Source organism: Rhea pennata, chromosome 19 (assembly GCF_028389875.1).
Source record: "Rhea pennata isolate bPtePen1 chromosome 19, bPtePen1.pri, whole genome shotgun sequence".
Classification (NCBI taxonomy): Eukaryota; Metazoa; Chordata; class Aves; order Rheiformes; family Rheidae; genus Rhea; species Rhea pennata.
Window position 1 is genome coordinate 7,734,953 of NC_084681.1, and position 16,909 is coordinate 7,751,861.

General features: G+C 65.6%; 1 protein-coding gene across 4 annotated transcripts in view; it reads right to left on the reverse strand.

The window, feature by feature from the left end:
* CASKIN2 (CASK interacting protein 2) overlaps nt 1-16,909 on the reverse strand; it is a 32,595-nt gene that overhangs the window by 6,526 nt on the left and 9,160 nt on the right. Inside the window, exons 1-15 of one of the 4 annotated variants that reach the window (XM_062591888.1) lie at nt 6,919-14,921; nt 6,674-6,725; nt 5,195-5,292; nt 4,887-5,032; nt 4,641-4,736; nt 3,558-3,688; nt 3,225-3,333; nt 2,869-2,977; nt 2,448-2,542; nt 2,237-2,354; nt 1,504-1,686; nt 896-1,017; nt 597-678; nt 363-457; nt 8-118 (exon numbers count right to left, since the gene is read on the reverse strand). In XM_062591888.1, coding sequence (XP_062447872.1) covers nt 8-118; nt 363-457; nt 597-678; nt 896-1,017; nt 1,504-1,686; nt 2,237-2,354; nt 2,448-2,542; nt 2,869-2,977; nt 3,225-3,333; nt 3,558-3,688; nt 4,641-4,736; nt 4,887-5,032; nt 5,195-5,292; nt 6,674-6,725; nt 6,919-6,949 — 1,578 coding nt within the window. In that variant the 5' untranslated portion in view covers nt 6,950-14,921. Of the gene's footprint in view, nt 1-7; nt 119-362; nt 458-596; nt 679-895; nt 1,018-1,503; nt 1,687-2,236; nt 2,355-2,447; nt 2,543-2,868; nt 2,978-3,224; nt 3,334-3,557; nt 3,689-4,640; nt 4,737-4,886; nt 5,033-5,194; nt 5,293-6,673; nt 6,726-6,918; nt 14,922-16,909 lie in introns of those variants that run through there. The other 3 variants (XM_062591887.1, XM_062591885.1, XM_062591889.1) reach the window with 3 other exon arrangements.

Genomic DNA, 16,909 nt, shown 5'->3' on the forward strand with positions numbered 1-16,909 from the left:
GCCTTACCTCTGGAGTCATGCGGCTGATAGTGGGGACATCGTAGCCGGCGTTGAGGAAGTTGGCGGTGTATGACTCCAGCTGGAACTCGTGCAGCCAGTTATAAATGGCCTCTGCATCCTGTAGAGAGGACAGAGCAAAAAGCTACCCGTGACGATGGCTGCAGGGGCTGGAAGGACCTAGCTGCTCTGTGCAAAATGACAGTTCCTCCTTGTGCAGGACCCATCATCCCCAAGTCCCCATCCCTCATGTCCCCAGCACAGCAAGAACTGGACCTAGAGCCCCAAACAGCTGGATGGCCTCTCTTGCCCCACGTGCTTGGCGCTGCTAGGAGAAACATCCCCTCCCCAGCTGGCTCAGTTACCTTCCCCTCGAGGAGCTGCTCAGGGCGCAGGAACTGGTGGGAGAAGACCTTGTCTCCAGGGGGACAGCTGCCGGGGGTCTGGTGCCCCGGGGGCCCTGGGTAGAGGGGAGAGGTGAGTGTTGGGGGGAGGAATGATGGCAACGAGGGCTGGCTGTGCTGTGCTTGGCCCGCTGGGGCCCCACGCTGCCGGGGGTGGGTATCTGGCTGGCGGGGGGCCGGGGGGACGTTCCTCACCTGCCGTGGAGTTCAGCTGCCCATTGCGCGGCTCCGATCCCACGAGGTGCTGCTGGAGGTCATCGCTGGCGGAGGGCAGCGGCTGCGGGAGAGGAAAGGTGAGCGGAGGAGGGATTCCCACCGGTGACAGGCCCTGTCCCACGGCAGGGGGGGCCAGGGCCTGCCCTGCACCCTCTCCTGGGAGCGAGGAGGAGAGGCCCCTACACTAGGGCTTAAAGCCGTGCCCAGGACCTATCAAAAGGTCTGTGGGGCTGAACTGGGGGAGCAGGAAGGGTGAGAGCTGGGGGGCCTGCACCTACCCTGGCGTTCTCAATGAGGATGCTGGTGCTCTGCCCGTTGGTGCCCTCGGTGCTCTGGCCGCTGCCGGCGCTGCGGATGCTGCCGATGCTGCCCTCGCTGCCCACGCTGTTCCTGTCTCCTGCTGCTCGGGGCAGGAGCGGAGCACGTCAGCCGCCCAGGCACACAGCGCCGTGGGGCGGCGCTCGCTAACCACCGAGGCGGTGCCCCCAGACCAGGGCGGACACAAGGCACAAAGCTCCCCAGCAAACATCCCACACGGCCGTGGCCTTGGCTGCCCACGCAGGAACAGGCCTGGCGTCGGCCAACTCGGGGGTGCCGGTGAAGACCAGTTTCACGCGAGAGCCCTCCGGCCACAGACGGTCCACCAGCGCCTCCCACCTCCCAGCACACACGGGGCAACCTGGGCTGGCAGGGGTGCACCGAGGGGCCGCGGGGACTCAGCCGGGCCGAGGACACGGGGAGGGATGGGGGCTGCTCTACGGACTCCCCTAAACTCCATTTCCCTACGCCTGCTCCCCTCTCATCTGACTATTTTCCTGCTGCGCGGCAGGGCTGGGGGGCAGGGGAAGGTCCCCAGCCCGTCTCCCTCCCCAGCAGCACCCCTGACCTGAGCTGTCAGGGCCCGGCACCGTCCGGGTTAGGGTGAGGTGGCCATAGGCCGCTGGGACGCTCGGGGCTGCCTGGTGTGGACACTCGTCAGGGAGGTGCTGCAGCCCGCCGGGGAGGGCGGTGAGGGCCCCGGGGGGGCCCTGGCGCTGGTGCGCAGGCGCCGGGCGGGGGAGGATCATGCCTGCATTCAAACACAAAACACGCGTGGTCAGAGCCCCTGCGGGAGGCAGCGAGGGGGAAGCTGCAGGATCCCAGGTTCGCTCGCCCAGGCAGGGCGCAGCCACCGGCCCGGGCACGGTGGGTGCCAGGGGGCTGCTGCCCAGCCGGGCACCGGTCCTGCAGCCACTCCAGCCACCGGGACGCAGGGGCAGCCGCAGGGAGCGGTGGGAGCTGTGGCCTGGAGATGGCTCAGCTCTGCAAGCTTGCTTGGCCGGCAGCCCCTGTGCTCCAGCCCTCCCCGCCACGGCTGCCAAGCTGGCACCGGGCCACCATGGCTGGGGTTGCTGCACGGCTTTGGCACTGAGCAGATTGCTCTTGCCAATGGGTATCTGAGCCTCAAAGCCCAGATTTCCACCTCCCTGATCACATGAACCCCCTTTCCCACCCCATGTCCTTCTCCTGCCCACCCTACCTAGCCAGGGCCGCGGGGACCTGTCCTATGGGCAGTGCCAGGAAGGACAAGAGGGTTTTGCAGCAGGGACCGTCTCAGCATGCCCAGGACGGGTACTGACCTGTGCGCTTGCTGATGACTTCGGCGATGGAGGGAGGGAAGTATCCAACCCGATCGGTGCCTTTCTGAGCATCGTGGATATGTCCCTTCCACCGCCCATCCGGGTGCTGCTCCAGGACCTGTGGCAGGGGTGAGAGGGAGGAGGTTGGCACCCTAAGGAGGAGGGCGGGAGGTGAGGGGAGAAGTGCGGAGCAGGCCCCCCAAGGCCTTACCGTGATGACATCTCCTGCCCGGACATTGAGAGCAGTTGGATCGTGGAGGTTCCAAAAATCCTTTAAAGCTCGGACCTTCAGGATTCCTGATGCCTCTGAAGACAAGGGACAGAGGGAAAGAGGAAGGTGGCAGAGAGCAGAGGAGCAAGAGAACAGTTCAGGAAAAGCAGAGGGAGAAAATAAGCATGGAGAGAGGAGAAGAGAACATTAATATGGCAGGAAGGACTCGATCTCCGAGAATTCCCCCACACCAAAGCCCATAGGGAGGACGGAAGCACGCACGAGGGACAGTGATGTTCACATTCGGAGCCAGGCTAGTTTAGGGCCATGCAGGAGGAGTGATGGGAACATCAGGCAGGTCCAACTGGGATCCTGTTTTTGATGCCAAGTGAGACCTCAGGGCAAGGCAGCCCCATCTCACCTCTTAGCAGCTGCTTGATGTCCTTGCTGGCGTGCGAGGTGGTGAACTGGTTCACAATATCCAGGGCTGTCTGATTGTAGGTGTTCCTGATGTTCACATCAACGCCGCCCTGCCCCAGAGGAGATGTGGTTTGTGCCAGGCCACGGGCAAACGCTCCCCCGGGTTAGCAGCAGCTCCCTCCCCATCACAGCACTGCAACCAGCATCAAATGGGACAAGAGCCAGCCAGCACCCGCAGTGCCGCAGGGATGGCGCGACAAAGCCACAGAGAAGGGAAGGAGGTGCTGGGATGGGCTCGACTGACGCAGCCAGGGAGAGCCCGGTGCCGGCTCCCCCCTCACGCCCCGACGTGCTCACCTCCAGAAGCAAGCGCACCACCTCGGTCTTGCCGTAGAGAGCAGCTTCGTGCAGGGCCGTGCCTGTCTTCGTCTGCTTGTTGATCTCGATTCCGGCTTTCAGTAGCTGCCTGGTGGGAATGAGAGAAAGGGATGGAGCCCCAGAGGGAGGTGTGAGCTAGCAGACGTGGCCGGCAAGGCTCTGAGGATCTTCTCCACAGCACGGAGGCTTTGGAGGTGAGGGAGGGGGAAGGTGGGTTTAGGAAGAAGCAGGACTGCAGTTCTGCAACAATCTCCGGGGATCTGGTGGTGCTGGGGGTTCGCGTGAGCCAGGAGCAGCGGCGAGGGCAGTTACCTGATGATCTCCTTGTGCCCGTTCTTGGCCGCGAGGTGCAGCGGGGTGGTGTAGTTGGGGTCAGTGGCGTCCTTGGACTGGCCCTCTAGAAGGGCGACGCACAGGTGGCTGTTCAGCAGCAACTGAGCCACCTGCGAGGGGGCGACGGGTGAGAAACGGGGCGCGAGCCCTGCAGCCTCCCAGCGAGGGGCTCACGCGCAGTTTGCGGTGCCAGCTTTGGGGCCTGCCCTGCGCTCCCCATCCCGTCTGTCCCGTCCGACCTGCAGCCCCAGGGCTTGGCCGGACACAGACGGTGCTTGGCAGGGGCTGCGCTGTCGCGAGGCCCCGGGGCAAGAGCTACAAAAGGTCACGGCAGCCAGGAATAGGCTTCCCATAATTGGGTTTTTCAGACCAAGCCCTAAAAAGCTCCAGTCTCTCCAAGCCCAGAGTGACAGGCAGCATCTTGGGGCAGCCCAGGAGCTCAGAGGAGTTATTTTTACTGCCCTGTTTATAGCTGCAGATATTATAGATACTCCAAAAATGGAAATATCCCCATGGTCCACTCCCTGGTGGCGCATGGGACGGTCTGCCTGGCTGTGCTCCATCGCAGCCCCGCAGTGCTACGCTGGCTCAGCTGGGGTCTCCCGGGGTACGAGGAAGCCCATCCCCCGCAAACGCAGACAGCCCCATCCCCGCCGGCCGAGCCGGGGATCTCGAGCAGCTGAGCCAAGCCGGTACTCAGGGCTTGTGCGGATTAGTGAGCTCAGCCTATCTGTGCTTAAACAGGGGCAAAGCGGGGGGAGAAACTGCGGAGAACCGGCAGCGAGGACGCCTGGATGCTCGCCCGGGCTGCCGCTGCCCTGCCGCGAGGTCGGGAGCAAACCCCGCAGCTCGTGGGGTCAGACCCGGCCTCCCCAGCTGCGGGAGGAGGCAGGAGCTGCCAGCAAGGCACCAGGGCCCGGGAGGGCGGTCACGGCCGGGCTCGGTGTGAGGTGCCCGCTCCCGCTGGAGCGGCACCTTGCTCCGGCTGGGACACCCCGGGGAAACGCCGCGCGCAGGCCCAGACTCGTCTCGGCCCGGCCCCACCGGGGTCGCAGCGCTCACCTTCAGCCGCCCGAACTCGCAGGCCAGGTCCAAGGGGGTTTTCTTCGCCTTGTTGACGAGGCAGGGGTTGGACTGGTGCTGGAGCAGCATCTCCGACTGCGGGGGAGCAATGCGGGCCAGGGCTCAGCAGTCGGCCGCCGCCAGCCCTGCCTCCCTCCCCGTGACGGGGTTCGACCCCGGCCCACGGGGCACAGATCCCCCGAGAGACTCAAACCGGGGCCACACGGGGCACCAGGACTCACTCACCACTTCGTAGTGGCCGTACTGAGCTGAGAGGTGCAGCGGGATCTGCCCGTCCAGCGAGGCCATGTTGACCGAGGCGGAGGCCCGCAGCAGCACCCGCACCGGCTCCACTCGCCCCTGCCAGGCAGCGTAGTGCAAGGGGCGCATCCCTGCCGAGAGAGGGGCTGGCAGGGCTGGCACCGGGCCGCCGCGGGGCCCAGCTCCTCGCCGGAGCGCCGGCGGGCCTGCCAGCCCGCGGCCTTGCTCTGACGGCGGCTCCCGGCCGCGAGAGCGCAGGGCTGTGGAGGGGGTGCGCGGCGGACGCCCCTTACCGTTGCTGTCCTTGATGTCGACGGTGGCCTGGGCGTCCAGCAGCAGGGCGATGAGGTCCAGGCTGCCGCCCAGCGCCGCATGGTGCAGCGCCGAGAACCTGCGGGCACAAGGCAGGGGCTCAGCCGGAGCCCGGCCGCCGCGCCGCGCGCTCCCTGCAGCCGCCCCGCGGCGGGCGGCGAGCGCTCAGCCCGGCACGGGCACGGGCCCGCTCGCAGCTTCGTTCCTCCCAACCCCCTGCTCCGTGTCGGCTCCTCGGTTTCCCCGGGGGAAAGGGCAGATAAACCCCGGAGACTCCTGGCTCCGCGGTGCTGGAGGACTCAGGCCAAGAACTCGGGGCTTAAAGCACCTGGCCAATGTAGTAGCCCCCGTTTATGCCTCCGTGCGCCTCTGTCACCCCCCGAGCGGCCTCGTCTCGCTGCCCGTGCCAGCGGCGATGCCAGGAGCCCACGGCAGGGAGCGCGAGGCCAGCGACGATGAATGAGCCCTGTGTCTCGGGGCTGTGAAAGAGGCCTGTCTGCCCGGAGCACCCCCCCGGGCCGTCACGTGAAGGGCCGCGGCCGAGCAAGGCGTCCCCGCGCCGCGGGGGATTAGCTCGCACGCCGCTCGGAGAAGCGCCGGGGGCTCCCGCCGGCGCCGGCCCGGGGCTCGGATGCGCTCAGCGGGGGTCGAACGTGCCCAGACGCCGAGGACACCATCACCGCCGTGGCTGCAAGCAGCTCTCCCCCGAGGACGGGCGAGTGTGCCGCGCCGCCTGACTCATCTCGCGCCCGCTCCCTTCCTCCGGCCCCAGGGAAACCCAGGGCGCCCGCCGGCAATTTTAAGGACGTGAACGTCTCACGCGGCCCCCTGCAAAGGGCAGCCGGCCCTCCACGCGCGTCCCCACCGCCGACCCTGCCGGATCTGCCCAAGCGCAAGCCCCGCGCCTTATCAAAATTAGATCGGCCCTCCTATTAGTACGTCTTTTATGTTAAGCTACATCTGCGTAGAATTATTTCAAGACAAAGCCAAGCTGCACGTTTTAAACCCCCTGTCGGCTAGCTCGAACTCATCGCTCACTGGCGCTTCCTCCTGCAGAGTCCTCCGAAAGGAAACCCGCAGAAATTAGGTACAACAATAATACATACAACAACGCTAATAAGTTATGGGTCAGAGTTAATTCAATAAGAATAACGTGCTTAATTATTTTACGGGCCTTTGTGGCTTCCTTAACTCTCAGTACCCAGCGCGTTAAGTGCTTGGATTTTGGCAGCGATGAGCTACACAAACACGCTGCGGTCACTTAGCAACCTCATCTTTTCCTTCTCTACCCCGTCAAACGGAGGACCCGCTCGCTCTGCAGGGCTACCCGTGGCCTCGCGGAGCGGCACCGTCTCGGGATGCTGTTGCGCTCACCGAGGCTTGGCAGCCAGCCCCGAAAGAGTCACCGAGGTTAGCGACAGCCCAACGGCGTCCCCGGCACGGGGCCGCAGTGAACTCACCCGTCCGCATCCTGGTAGTTCACGTTCAGGCGTTTGGCAGATCCCAGGAGCTCTGCAGAGAGAAGAGCAGAGCGTCAGGGGAGGGCAGCCGGTCCGGCAGCCCCGTCGCGCGCCGGGGAGCGTCACCGGGAGCCAGCCGGCAGAGGCGCAGCACCTCCTGCCCGCCCCGCTCCCGCGGGGAGACTGAGCGCGGGGTGCGGAGACCTCGCCAGCCGCGGCCCCGGCTCACCGCCGGCCACACGGACCTGCCAGCGCGCAGAACAGCGCCTGCCCCATCCTGCCGGCGCCTCCTCGCTCTCTGGCCTCTTGCCCTTCACCTCCGCAGACCCTCCAAGGAGCAGCCCCGGCTCCAGCTCAGACGTTTTTCCTCCCTCCGACCTTTGCGCCCAGCAGCCCTTCGCGGCCCCCTGCCCGCAGCTCTCATCGCCCCGATCCGCCACGACGGCGGCCCCGGCCCCTCCTCGGCACGCGCTCCCATTTATAGCCAGCGGCACCTGGGACGTGCCGAGCGGGGACGTTTTGCTCCCCACTCGCTGCTCCTCGCCAAGGACTGGCCCACAGAGCAGATGGTTGGCATTTTTACGGCTGGGGCCGAGGACTCGGGCTCTGAAAGCGAGGATTGTGCCGTGCCCGATGCTCTCATCTCCTTGCCCGTCCCTCTCTCCTCGCCCGGGGACCACTGAGTGGCAGAGGATGCTCACCCCATCCTCAGCCCGCGCTCACACGCGCCCGCCTCTGCTGCCCGCTCTTTCCTGTAATGAATTCACACAAATTCTTTCCTCCCACACAGAGAGGCCGTTTTATTCTCCACCGAGGGGTTGAGAGCGGATTAACATCTCTGGAATTCAAGCGCTAAGTGAAAAGGGAAAGAAAGGAAGAAGGTATGCGGGGGGCAAGAAATGCCATCGCTTCTCCTCCGCTCTTCCAGGCAGCCCCATCGCCAAGCCGACGAGAACTAAAGGCTTTGGCAGGTTTCCGCGTTGCTTCCTATGGGATATCGCAGTCCTCCAGACAGCCAGGCTCTAAGCCCGGGGTGAAAGAGCCACCTCGAACCCACTGAAACTTGCTGGGTTCCTGGAGAAAAGCCTTCTTGCTTGCAGAGCCGGGCACAGCTCCCGGGTCCTCTCCTCCTCCTCTGTTTCTTTTTTTCCCTTCTCTCACATCTCCGCCCATCTCACAGGAAGATCTCGTACAAAAACAACCAAGATGTGCTGTGTGGCCCAAGGATATGTGGCCCTTTCTACCGGAAATGGAGCCAAGGAGGGGGCTGGCTCATTATGCAAGTGGATAATTAAAAGGAAACCAAGTAATGGTATCGTCATTACTGCAATTTAATATGTTTTGTAAACAAGCTAATTAATGCAAAATGGTCTTTGAGTGGCTTCTGGTGATGGATTTGTGACTAGCCACCACAGCAGAGAAGATCAGGATGGGATCACCATAATTGGCTCTTGCAGGTGCTTTGCATCTTCAAAGCACGAGGCAAACGCAAGCGAGCAGCTCCGTGCCAAGTTTGGGCTTCGTCCCCGAAGGAACCTGCTCCCTGGGGCCTGTCGCTCAGCACCGGTGACAAGGCAACACTCATTTTTTCTTTCCAGTCCGTTATCTCCAGAAAGCTGAAGATCTGGGTTCCCCGTCAAGGCAAAGCAGCTTCCCTCAGCCCCGTGGCCAGGCTCGCTATCAGACTGCGTAAGCGCTGCCAAGCCGTGCTGCACCGGCATCCCCGGCGCTGGGGCGCGCGAAGGAAAGCAGCACTGGGACGAGCTTTCCGACACCAAGCTGGGTCTGCGGACCTGCTGCTTAGGAAAATATAACATTTCATTTGTAAACCAGCCACTTCTGAGTCACGGACAGACAATAAACACCAAACCCCAGGGTGCCTCTTTTCCAGAGTCATTTTCTGAGCCAGATTTGCACTTTGTAGAGTAGAGCCAGGAACGTGCTCTGCTTCAACGGGAACAGACCTCATCCTGCCCCTCACAGCCTCGGGACTCATCCTGCAACAAGCAGGAAGGGCTGAGCAGGGTCTGCTTCCATGGGATTTCCAAAGGACGCAACTGAGATGAAATTATCAAAGATGAAATCAAGGGGTCCATTACTTGTATTTACCAACATCGCCTTAAACGACTCAAACTGAATCCTAAATCCATACTGCCTGGTGTCACGGAAATGCCCATAAATCCGTCATTTCCTGCACCCATTGGTTTTGGCTGTAAGCAGAGGGATAAGGCTGGTCAAGAACAATTTCTGGTTTTCACGCCACCAAGAACGGATTCCCGGCAGTATGGAGCGTTTAGACCTCACGGCACAGCGTAGCCTGAGCAGCGACGGAGCTTGGAGCAAAGATTTCAGGCTGGGCCTCCAACGTGCCTGTCTTTTAATCAGTTTATATATATATGTATGTATATATTTTAAGGATGCTGTATGCAGTAGGAACTCAGATCCAGAGAGGAGAGCTCAGGCTGCTTCTCTCGCTCGAGAAGCGACGGGCAATGCCAGCGTGTGCGAGCCGGAGGCTAAGCTGAGCCAAGGAGAGATGGTGCGACCACCGGAAAGACACGGGAAGCACACGGCCACCCCAAAGCGGGTGGAAAAACGCTGTTTCTCTTTGTACCTTTCGGTGGACTCTGCAGGAAAACCTTGGCGGAGCTTGCTGCGGCGAGATGTCCCCGCAGGGCTCCTCGGAACTGCATCCAGGCAGGAGATGCAGGGAGGGGAAGGGACGGATGCAAATGTCTGTCGAGTGCAAGAGTACCCGAAAGAGGCAGAAATGTCCCACGGAGCCCGACAGACTGTCGCCGGGGTTCAGCAGCGCCCACCCTCCAAACGGGGACAGCTCGCCCCGAGCCCCAGCCCGAGCCCATCTGCCGAGGGCAGCGGCCCGGACCGCCGGGGCGGCAGAGGGAGGTTTCCCGGCCTCCCTCCATCCATCGCCGGGGGAGGCAGCTGTCAGCAGCCGCAAAGCAGAATTCCTATGTTTTAACTCCTCTCACCAGGGAACATTCCTCAAATTAGTTCCTCGCTCTGGCGGCCCCGCAGTCACATCCTCACCGGAGCCGTCCCGGGGCAGCACGGCCTCCGAATGCTAAATCCCAGCTGCAGGATGAAAGCGCCGGAGCGCCCGCAGGCCCGGTTCGTGCTCCCTGCTCCTCCCCGCTCTCCTCCCGACCTCGCATCCGGGGAAGATTAACCCAGAGTGGAGAGCAGAAGGAGCAAGGACCCAGCAACGTCGCTCCCTCGCGGACACTGACCCGCAGCGTTGTCACCCCAATGTCCACGCTGGGAGAGCTCAAACCACGCAGGGACCGAAACAGAAAAGGCCCAGGAGGAGCCGAGCGGGAGAGGGACCCACGCCAGGAGATCGGAGACGGGCTCCGGGCCCAGCAGCACCAGCAGGCCTAGGAACTGCCAAGATTTCCAGGGAAAAACAAGGCTCTGCACATCCCGGGGAGCATCTCCGGACACAAGGTCTCCGTGCTCAGCCACGCTCCCCTCCGGGAGCCGTCCCTGCGGGCTGGCACCGCCTCACCCCGCTGCGCCCGGTCCTGTGCCCGCTGCCGCCCGGGCGGGACGCGGCCGCCGCGACGGCAGCCAGGGTTAAGCAAGCGCTCGGGGAAGCCAGCGAGCTTCTGTACGGAGAGGAGCTGCCAAGCAGCAGGCAGGAAACACCTCCGGAGAGCTCCAGCAAATTGGTTACAAATGTGGGGCCCACGTGCTCCTCGAGACGGCGGCGGCGGCTGCGGAGGGAGCTCGGCCTCCTGCCGCTGGCGGAGCGGCCGCGGCGGCAAAGCGCCGCTTCTCGCCGTCGGCGCGACGCCGGGCGCCGCGCTCTGTCCGGACGCTCCAAGCACACGCGCGTGCACTCGTGGGAAAATTAAGCCCAGCCAGGGGCCGGCCACTGCGAAGCCAACGAACGGGCTGGGAAAAGAGCTCAGGAGCTCCGATCCCGCGGAGAGGCCGGCGGTGGTGGCGGTGAGAAGCAGCAGCTTCACCCCCCCTGCCCCGGGCGGCCTCTCGGCCTGCGCGCTGCCACCTCGGCCTGCCCCACGCTCGTGCCCGCTGCACGGCCAAGGCTGAGGCTCGTACGAAATCGAGTAAGCGACGTCCATCCCTCTTCCGGAGGCATCGCCCCTCGCTATCCCTGCTGCCCGTCCTGCCCCAGGCAGGCTCGCTGCTCCGGACACCCACAGCCGGCTCCTCCCGGCACCGCGTCCCCGCAAACCTGCCATCACAGCGCAGTTTCCCAACAGGTTCGGAAGAGATTCGCCCGTTCGGAGAGGGAAGGAGCTCGGCCGCAGAGGTATTGAGAAACTCGACCAAAGTCACGCAGCAAGTTTGGGATGGAGTCGGGGCGAGAGCCGAGGGCTCCCAACCGCGGTCCGCGCTGCCTGCGGCCCCAGCGCAGAGCCCGGCCCGGGGCCCAGCTCCGCCGGCAGCGCGGGGGCAGCGGGGCCGGGCGCCCTCCGTCCCCCGCGGAGCTGGCGGCCGAATGAGGCTGCGAGGGCGCTGCTGCCCGTGACGGCCGGAGCCGCGCGCAGGCCCCGCGAGCGCTCGCTCTCCTGCCCCCACGAACAGCCTGCACCTGAGTTTGGGCCTTCGCAGGCACCTCTGCAGCTCAAGCAGTTTGAAAAGCCCAAAACACCCGGCTGCCTCCAAGGGCTGCTGCCGGCAGGGCCGGGAGACCTCACGCCGCTGCCGGGGCCGCAGAGCTGCCCGGGAGACCTTCTCCTTCGGCTTCTTACGGGGAAAAACCCACAGTCTGACGCGATCGACAGGCCGGAAAGCAGAGGCAGCGGCGGCGGCAGCACCTGCCCCCACCAGCCCTCCTGCGAGGCCTCCCAGGGCCGGCGCCGGGCGAGAACCCCAATTTCCCCCTTCCTCCCCGCAAGCAAAGCAGGAAAAAACACAAGAGTTTGTTAAACCAAACCGCGAGAGAACAATGGAAGGAAAAGCAAACGCGGGAAGCCCGTCGGCGGCCGCGCAGCTGCGGCGGGACGGCTCGCGCCCCGGCGCTCCGCAGCGAGCCGAGCCGGCCGGGGCCGCTTAGCGGGGCAGACGCTCTCCGGAAAGACCTGGCCGCGTTCGCCCCTTCCTTGGCGGGGGCAGAGGAGCTGCTCCTGCTCCAAACTTCGCACCCCGAGCCAGATCTAGGGCCCTGCGGGGTGCCAGGGGGATTGAGGGCGGTCGCTGCGCTTCGCGCGCGGGGGTCTGCCCGGGCTCACGCCTTCTCCCCGGCGAGCCCGGGGGCCGGCGGCGCGGGAGAAGCGCTCAGCTCCCAGCGCCTCGCCGGCGACCTCCGCGAAGATGCGCCGCGGCCGAGCGAGCCGGCCGCCGAGCACGCAGGCGAGGAGGGAGAGGGAACTCCCATTCCCCACGGAGCCGAAATCTTCGCTCCGCATCCTCCCAGCCGCTGCCGGGATGGAAACAGCTGGTAAAGACTTTTGGGTGGGGGAAGCCAGGCGGCTCCTTCACAGATACGAAGGCTCCTTTCCCAGCTGGCCGGGGAAACACGTTACCGGGCGGTGAAGTCACCGTCCCTGCTGGGATCTGGCTGTTTCGCTCTCCAGGATATGAACTCAGTGGAGCTGTATTTGCCGAGGGAAGAGGTGGAGCCTTTTCCATTTCCCCCATCCTTCCGAAAGGACAGGACACCTCCCGGCACGGGAAGAGATGGGGCGATAGGAAAGGGACCAGCAGCCGAGCGCGGCTCCCCGCTGCCGCCCCGGAAGGGCCGGCGGGCTGGCCGCCAGCGAGCACGGGCGCGTGGCCGCGGCCGCTCCACCCGCGCACCCAGCGAACCGCGGGGCAAAGAGCCTCTGCCGGGGCGCGAGGGTCAGCAAAGCATCCGACCCAGCGTCGACCCCGCTTTGGCTCCCGTCCAGCCAGTCCAATATTAATTTTTCCCCAGGAGCCTGGCAAAGGGCCGCACGAGCTCTGGGACATCTCTGGGACACAGAGGGGGCTGCGTCCTACAGGCACCCTCGGTGCTTCCACGCCGGTGATGCCAAGCAGCCGGCACGTCAGGATAATCTGCAGACGCTGCCGCACCGAGAAGCGATCGACAAGGGCAGAGACATAACGCGAAGGCGCTCGGAGAGATCGCAGAGACCAAACCGAGGCAGGGTCAGCTCGGGAAAACCGCAGACTACAGCATCTGGGGAGAAACAACCCGACAAGCGGACCTCCAACCGGAGGAAGGAAAAGCAAAGAGGGATGTCAAGGGAGCCCGCGTGAGCGGCGCGGACGCGGGCCCGGAGGGAGAGGACAGCGAGGCAAACAACCGGCGCGGGGTCCCTCTTCCCCGGCAGCTCCTCGATGCCTGCGTCTGGGGCCAGCCAGGCCGAGGCGACCCGGGAAGCTCCGGGCAGCCGAAGGGCTGGGATCCCCGGGAAGGCCAAGGCCGGGGCAGGTCAATCAGCCTGGATTTGCTGAGCAAACGAGTTAACGAGGGCAGGCGGGCGGGCAGGGACGCAGCACCCACCCGCACCTGGAGGGCTCTGACGCTTCAGAGCAGTGTTTAACTGTAATTTTTATGGTTTTAACAACAAGCCCCAAATAAAAATTACAACAGCCAGGAGCAGCTATTAAAAAACCTGTGAGATCCACGGAGCGAAACAAGGCTCCGCACCTCCAAGCGACAGCTCCGAGGGTCACGGCAAACCACGCGAGTCCCCAGAAAAGGCCGGGGACTGGGCACCGGGCTAGCGTGGCCTTCAAGCGCTCTGTCCCAGTAACGCCAGCCCAGCAGGCCCAGGGGCTCCCGCCGTCCCGTGCACGCAGCAGCCGGCACCCGGGTGCCGCTCCGGCCGGCGGAGCTGGTACTCGGGAAGGCGGCTGGAAATCCTGCAACTTCCTCCCGCTTCGGCCCCGGGGAAGCTGCGGTGGGCGGCAGCAGGCGCCGTGGGGCAGGCGGAGAGGATGTCCCCATCCTGGAGAGTTTCTAATCTAGGCAAGGCAGAAAGGATGGGAGGGGAGGCACGGAGGGGGAAGCGATTTGCTCAAGATCACGCACGAGGTGACTGGTTTAAGTGCTGTCGCTCGTGTGACCAAGTGCTGGAGCACCCAGCAACCAAATGCCCCCGCACCGTGGGTGATCAACCGCCCGGGGCTGAGGACTAACCTCAAACTGCTGCTCCCAGCTCGTGGCTGTGCAGATGGGGTTTGAAATCAGAAGTGTTTAAAAATACTTTGCAGATGCCTTTCCTAAACTCTGACCCCGCGAGCCAATCCTCCCTGCAGCCAGCCCCGCTCAGAAACGCGCGGCGGGCTCCGCCGGGATGCATGCTGTCTGATCCGCGCAGGCAACGGGGAGAAGGTGCCTGGCTCTGTTCAGGGAGAAGTTTTCCTTGCTACAGAACAGGCATTTCCATTCCCAAGGGGCTGCTGCTGCTCTCCAGTATTACCAAGACCAAACGAGAGGCTCTTCTTCTCCTATAACCACCTGCGTGCAAACAACACGCAGAGCACAGGCTACAGCTAAATCTAAATTGCAACACAGAGCCGAGCAGCTCCAGTAAACGAGCACGTCTGAATCCAGGCTTCCACCTTTCCCTTCTCTCCTGCTTCCCTCCTGAAGGAGCCAAAACATGACCTCTAACGCCCAGGTCCCGGGGGATGCCGGCGGGGAGCGCGCGGTCGAGCCTCGCTGCTGGCACCCGGCTCCCGTGGCCGCAGCAGGGCTGTGGGCATTTGTGGTATCCGGGTTAGGACAGAGCAACAGGATCCCGGCAGCGCCCGGCAGCTCCGCATTCCCGAGCTGCGGGGGACGGCACAGCATGTGTCGCAGGGATGGGACAGATTCCTTTCCAAATCCCCTTGCCGGCGACGGAAAGGGCAGCGAGGCAGGAGCGGCTCAGGCGCCAAGGGCACCGATCCGCCCCGCGCACCGAGCTGAGCTCTCCGGCCTGCTTGGCACTGCCGCCAGCGGAGAAGGGAAAGGACGGAGCCGCTACCAGCTGGCGAAGGTGAAGCTTCATCGAGAGCTGGGACAAGCAGCCCGAGAGGGAAGATCCCTCCTTTAGCCTGCTCCCAGTCCCACTGCTAGGACAAGAGCAGGGAAAGCGCGGCTCTGCCGGCGCCCAAAGCAAACGCTCCTCGCCAGCCGGGTCGGACCGCCTGTCCGTCTGTCCCGGGTTTCCGGCTAGCCGAGTGGCGCTGCGGAGCAGGAGGAGGAATCGCCCCCTCGAAGCGCCCGGCTGCCGCGGCCCCTCCGCCGGCGGCGCGCCCCGCGCGAGGCCGGGGGGCCCAGCCTGCCCTGCGCTGCGCTGCGCCCTCGCCGAAGCCCCCGCGGCAGCGGCGGTCGCCGCCGTTCGAGGGAGCGGGAAGCGGGGCGGGGGCCCCCGCGCCAGGCTCGCCTGCCCCGGGCGCCTGCCGAGCTATTCCGGGCGCCGCGCTCCTGCGGCTCTCCCCCCGCCGCCCACCTGCTCCGGCGGGTTCCTCGCATTGTCCGGCCCGCGTCCGCGGCTCTGGCGCCGCGCCGGGAGCCGGCCATCTGCGGGAAGCGCCGGGGAGGGCCGGCAGCTGCGCAGGGACCGGCGGGGGACAAGGGCGACATGGGGCGGCCCTGGCCCCCCCGGATGCCATGTAACGGGACAAGGGCTGGTTTGCAGCGAGGCCGGAGGCATCGGGAGCAAACGGAGGGGTCGGGCCCACGCACGCGGCTTCGCGTAGCGCCCGCGGGGCCGGCAAGGAAGAGCAAACGCCGCCGGCACCCCGCGTCGGCCCCTTCCCGCCGCGCTGCCCCCACCCCAAAGCAACCGAGCGGCGGGGGGCTGCAAGCCAAGGCCTGCCCGGCTCCCTGGGCCCCTGCCAGGAACTCGATCTGTTTACGCTTTTCCCGCATGGCGGGTGCCTGTCGGGAACGGCCCCGGCAAGCCCGAGCTGGCGGAGGAGGCAGCGCTCGGGAGCCGAGCGCCGAAACCGCCGCCTCCCCGCAGCACCCGCCGGCAGGCAGGGGCTCCGGCGCGGCGCAAACACGGGCGCTCGCAGCGCTGCCCAGGCTGCGGAGCCAGGCTGCGAGCAGGGACTTTCTCGCTGCGTCTCCAGGCTCGGCCAAAACGCGGCCCCTTCCTGGAAGGCGGCTTTGCTCGCGCCGGGGCAGCTCGTGTCGCCGCTGGCCTCGGGGGGTTTCCAGCTGGCTCGCACCCCAGAGCCTTTTCCCCTGCGAGGAGGAGCGTTTTCCTTCTTTTTTTTTTTTTTTTTATCCGACAGGATAACCGGGCCCTAGTTCAGGGAAGTCGGTTGGGTTCAGCCAGAATAAAACCAAACCGGAGATACTTCAGGTCCACGGGGGAACCCAGGCCCGAGCGCGGCGCGATTCCCCCTGCCGGGGCGAGCGGAGCCCGGGCCGCCCTGGCGCAACGCCTCCGGGCTGCGCGGGCACTGCCGCCCCCGCCGGCGTCGCCGCGCGCGCTTCTCGCTGCCCTTTGAAAGGGGACAGAAAAGCCGAGACCCACCACGCGGCGGGCAGCGGTGGCGGTCCCCGCGGCGGTGGCGGCGGCGGGCAGCGTCACGAAACCGCGGGGGTCCTCCCACCCGGCGCCCGCGCTCCCGGCCCGCGTCCCGCTGCGGCCGCGCGAGGGAGAGCGGCGCCCGCCGCCCCGCGCTGCGCCCCAGCGAAGGGCGGGCGGGGGCGAGGACGTCTCGCCCTTCACCCGCGCCGGGGTAAAGATCGGCTGGGGCAGAGCCGCCTCCGCGCGGGCTGGGCAGCTCCAGACAGGCCCGTGACTCACCGCGACGCCTGGGCAAGGCCCGGGCACCGCCGCCGGCCCGGCCCTGCCTCCGCAGCCAGGGCGCCATCCGGGGCGCTCGCGGCTCCGGCCCCTCGGCTCCCCAGCCCCTGCCGGAGCCCGGCACGGTGCTTTACGGTTATTTCGTTTCTGCCCTTTCGTGCTTGTTCGCCGGAGCCGCGTTTTGCCAGCGGCAGCCCCAGGGCTGGCGCCAGGCCAGGCGCTTTCAAAAGCGAAGCGGGGCACACGCGCACGCGCGCCCACCGAGCGCCCCCTTCGCTCCCCTCTGCCCCGCGCGCTCCCGGCCAGCTGCAAACTGTCGTCTTCAGGCGGCGCCGTCAATCGCCCGGGAGCGGCCGACCCCGCTCCCCGTCCCGCAGGGACCCTCTCGCTCCCGCGCCCCGGGACGGGCGGCCGATGCCGGCGGCCCCCCGGCAGCCTCTCTAGGGCACAGCCGAGACCGTCAAAGCCAGCCCCTAGCCAAGCGCAAGGAGGAAGAGGAGCGCGA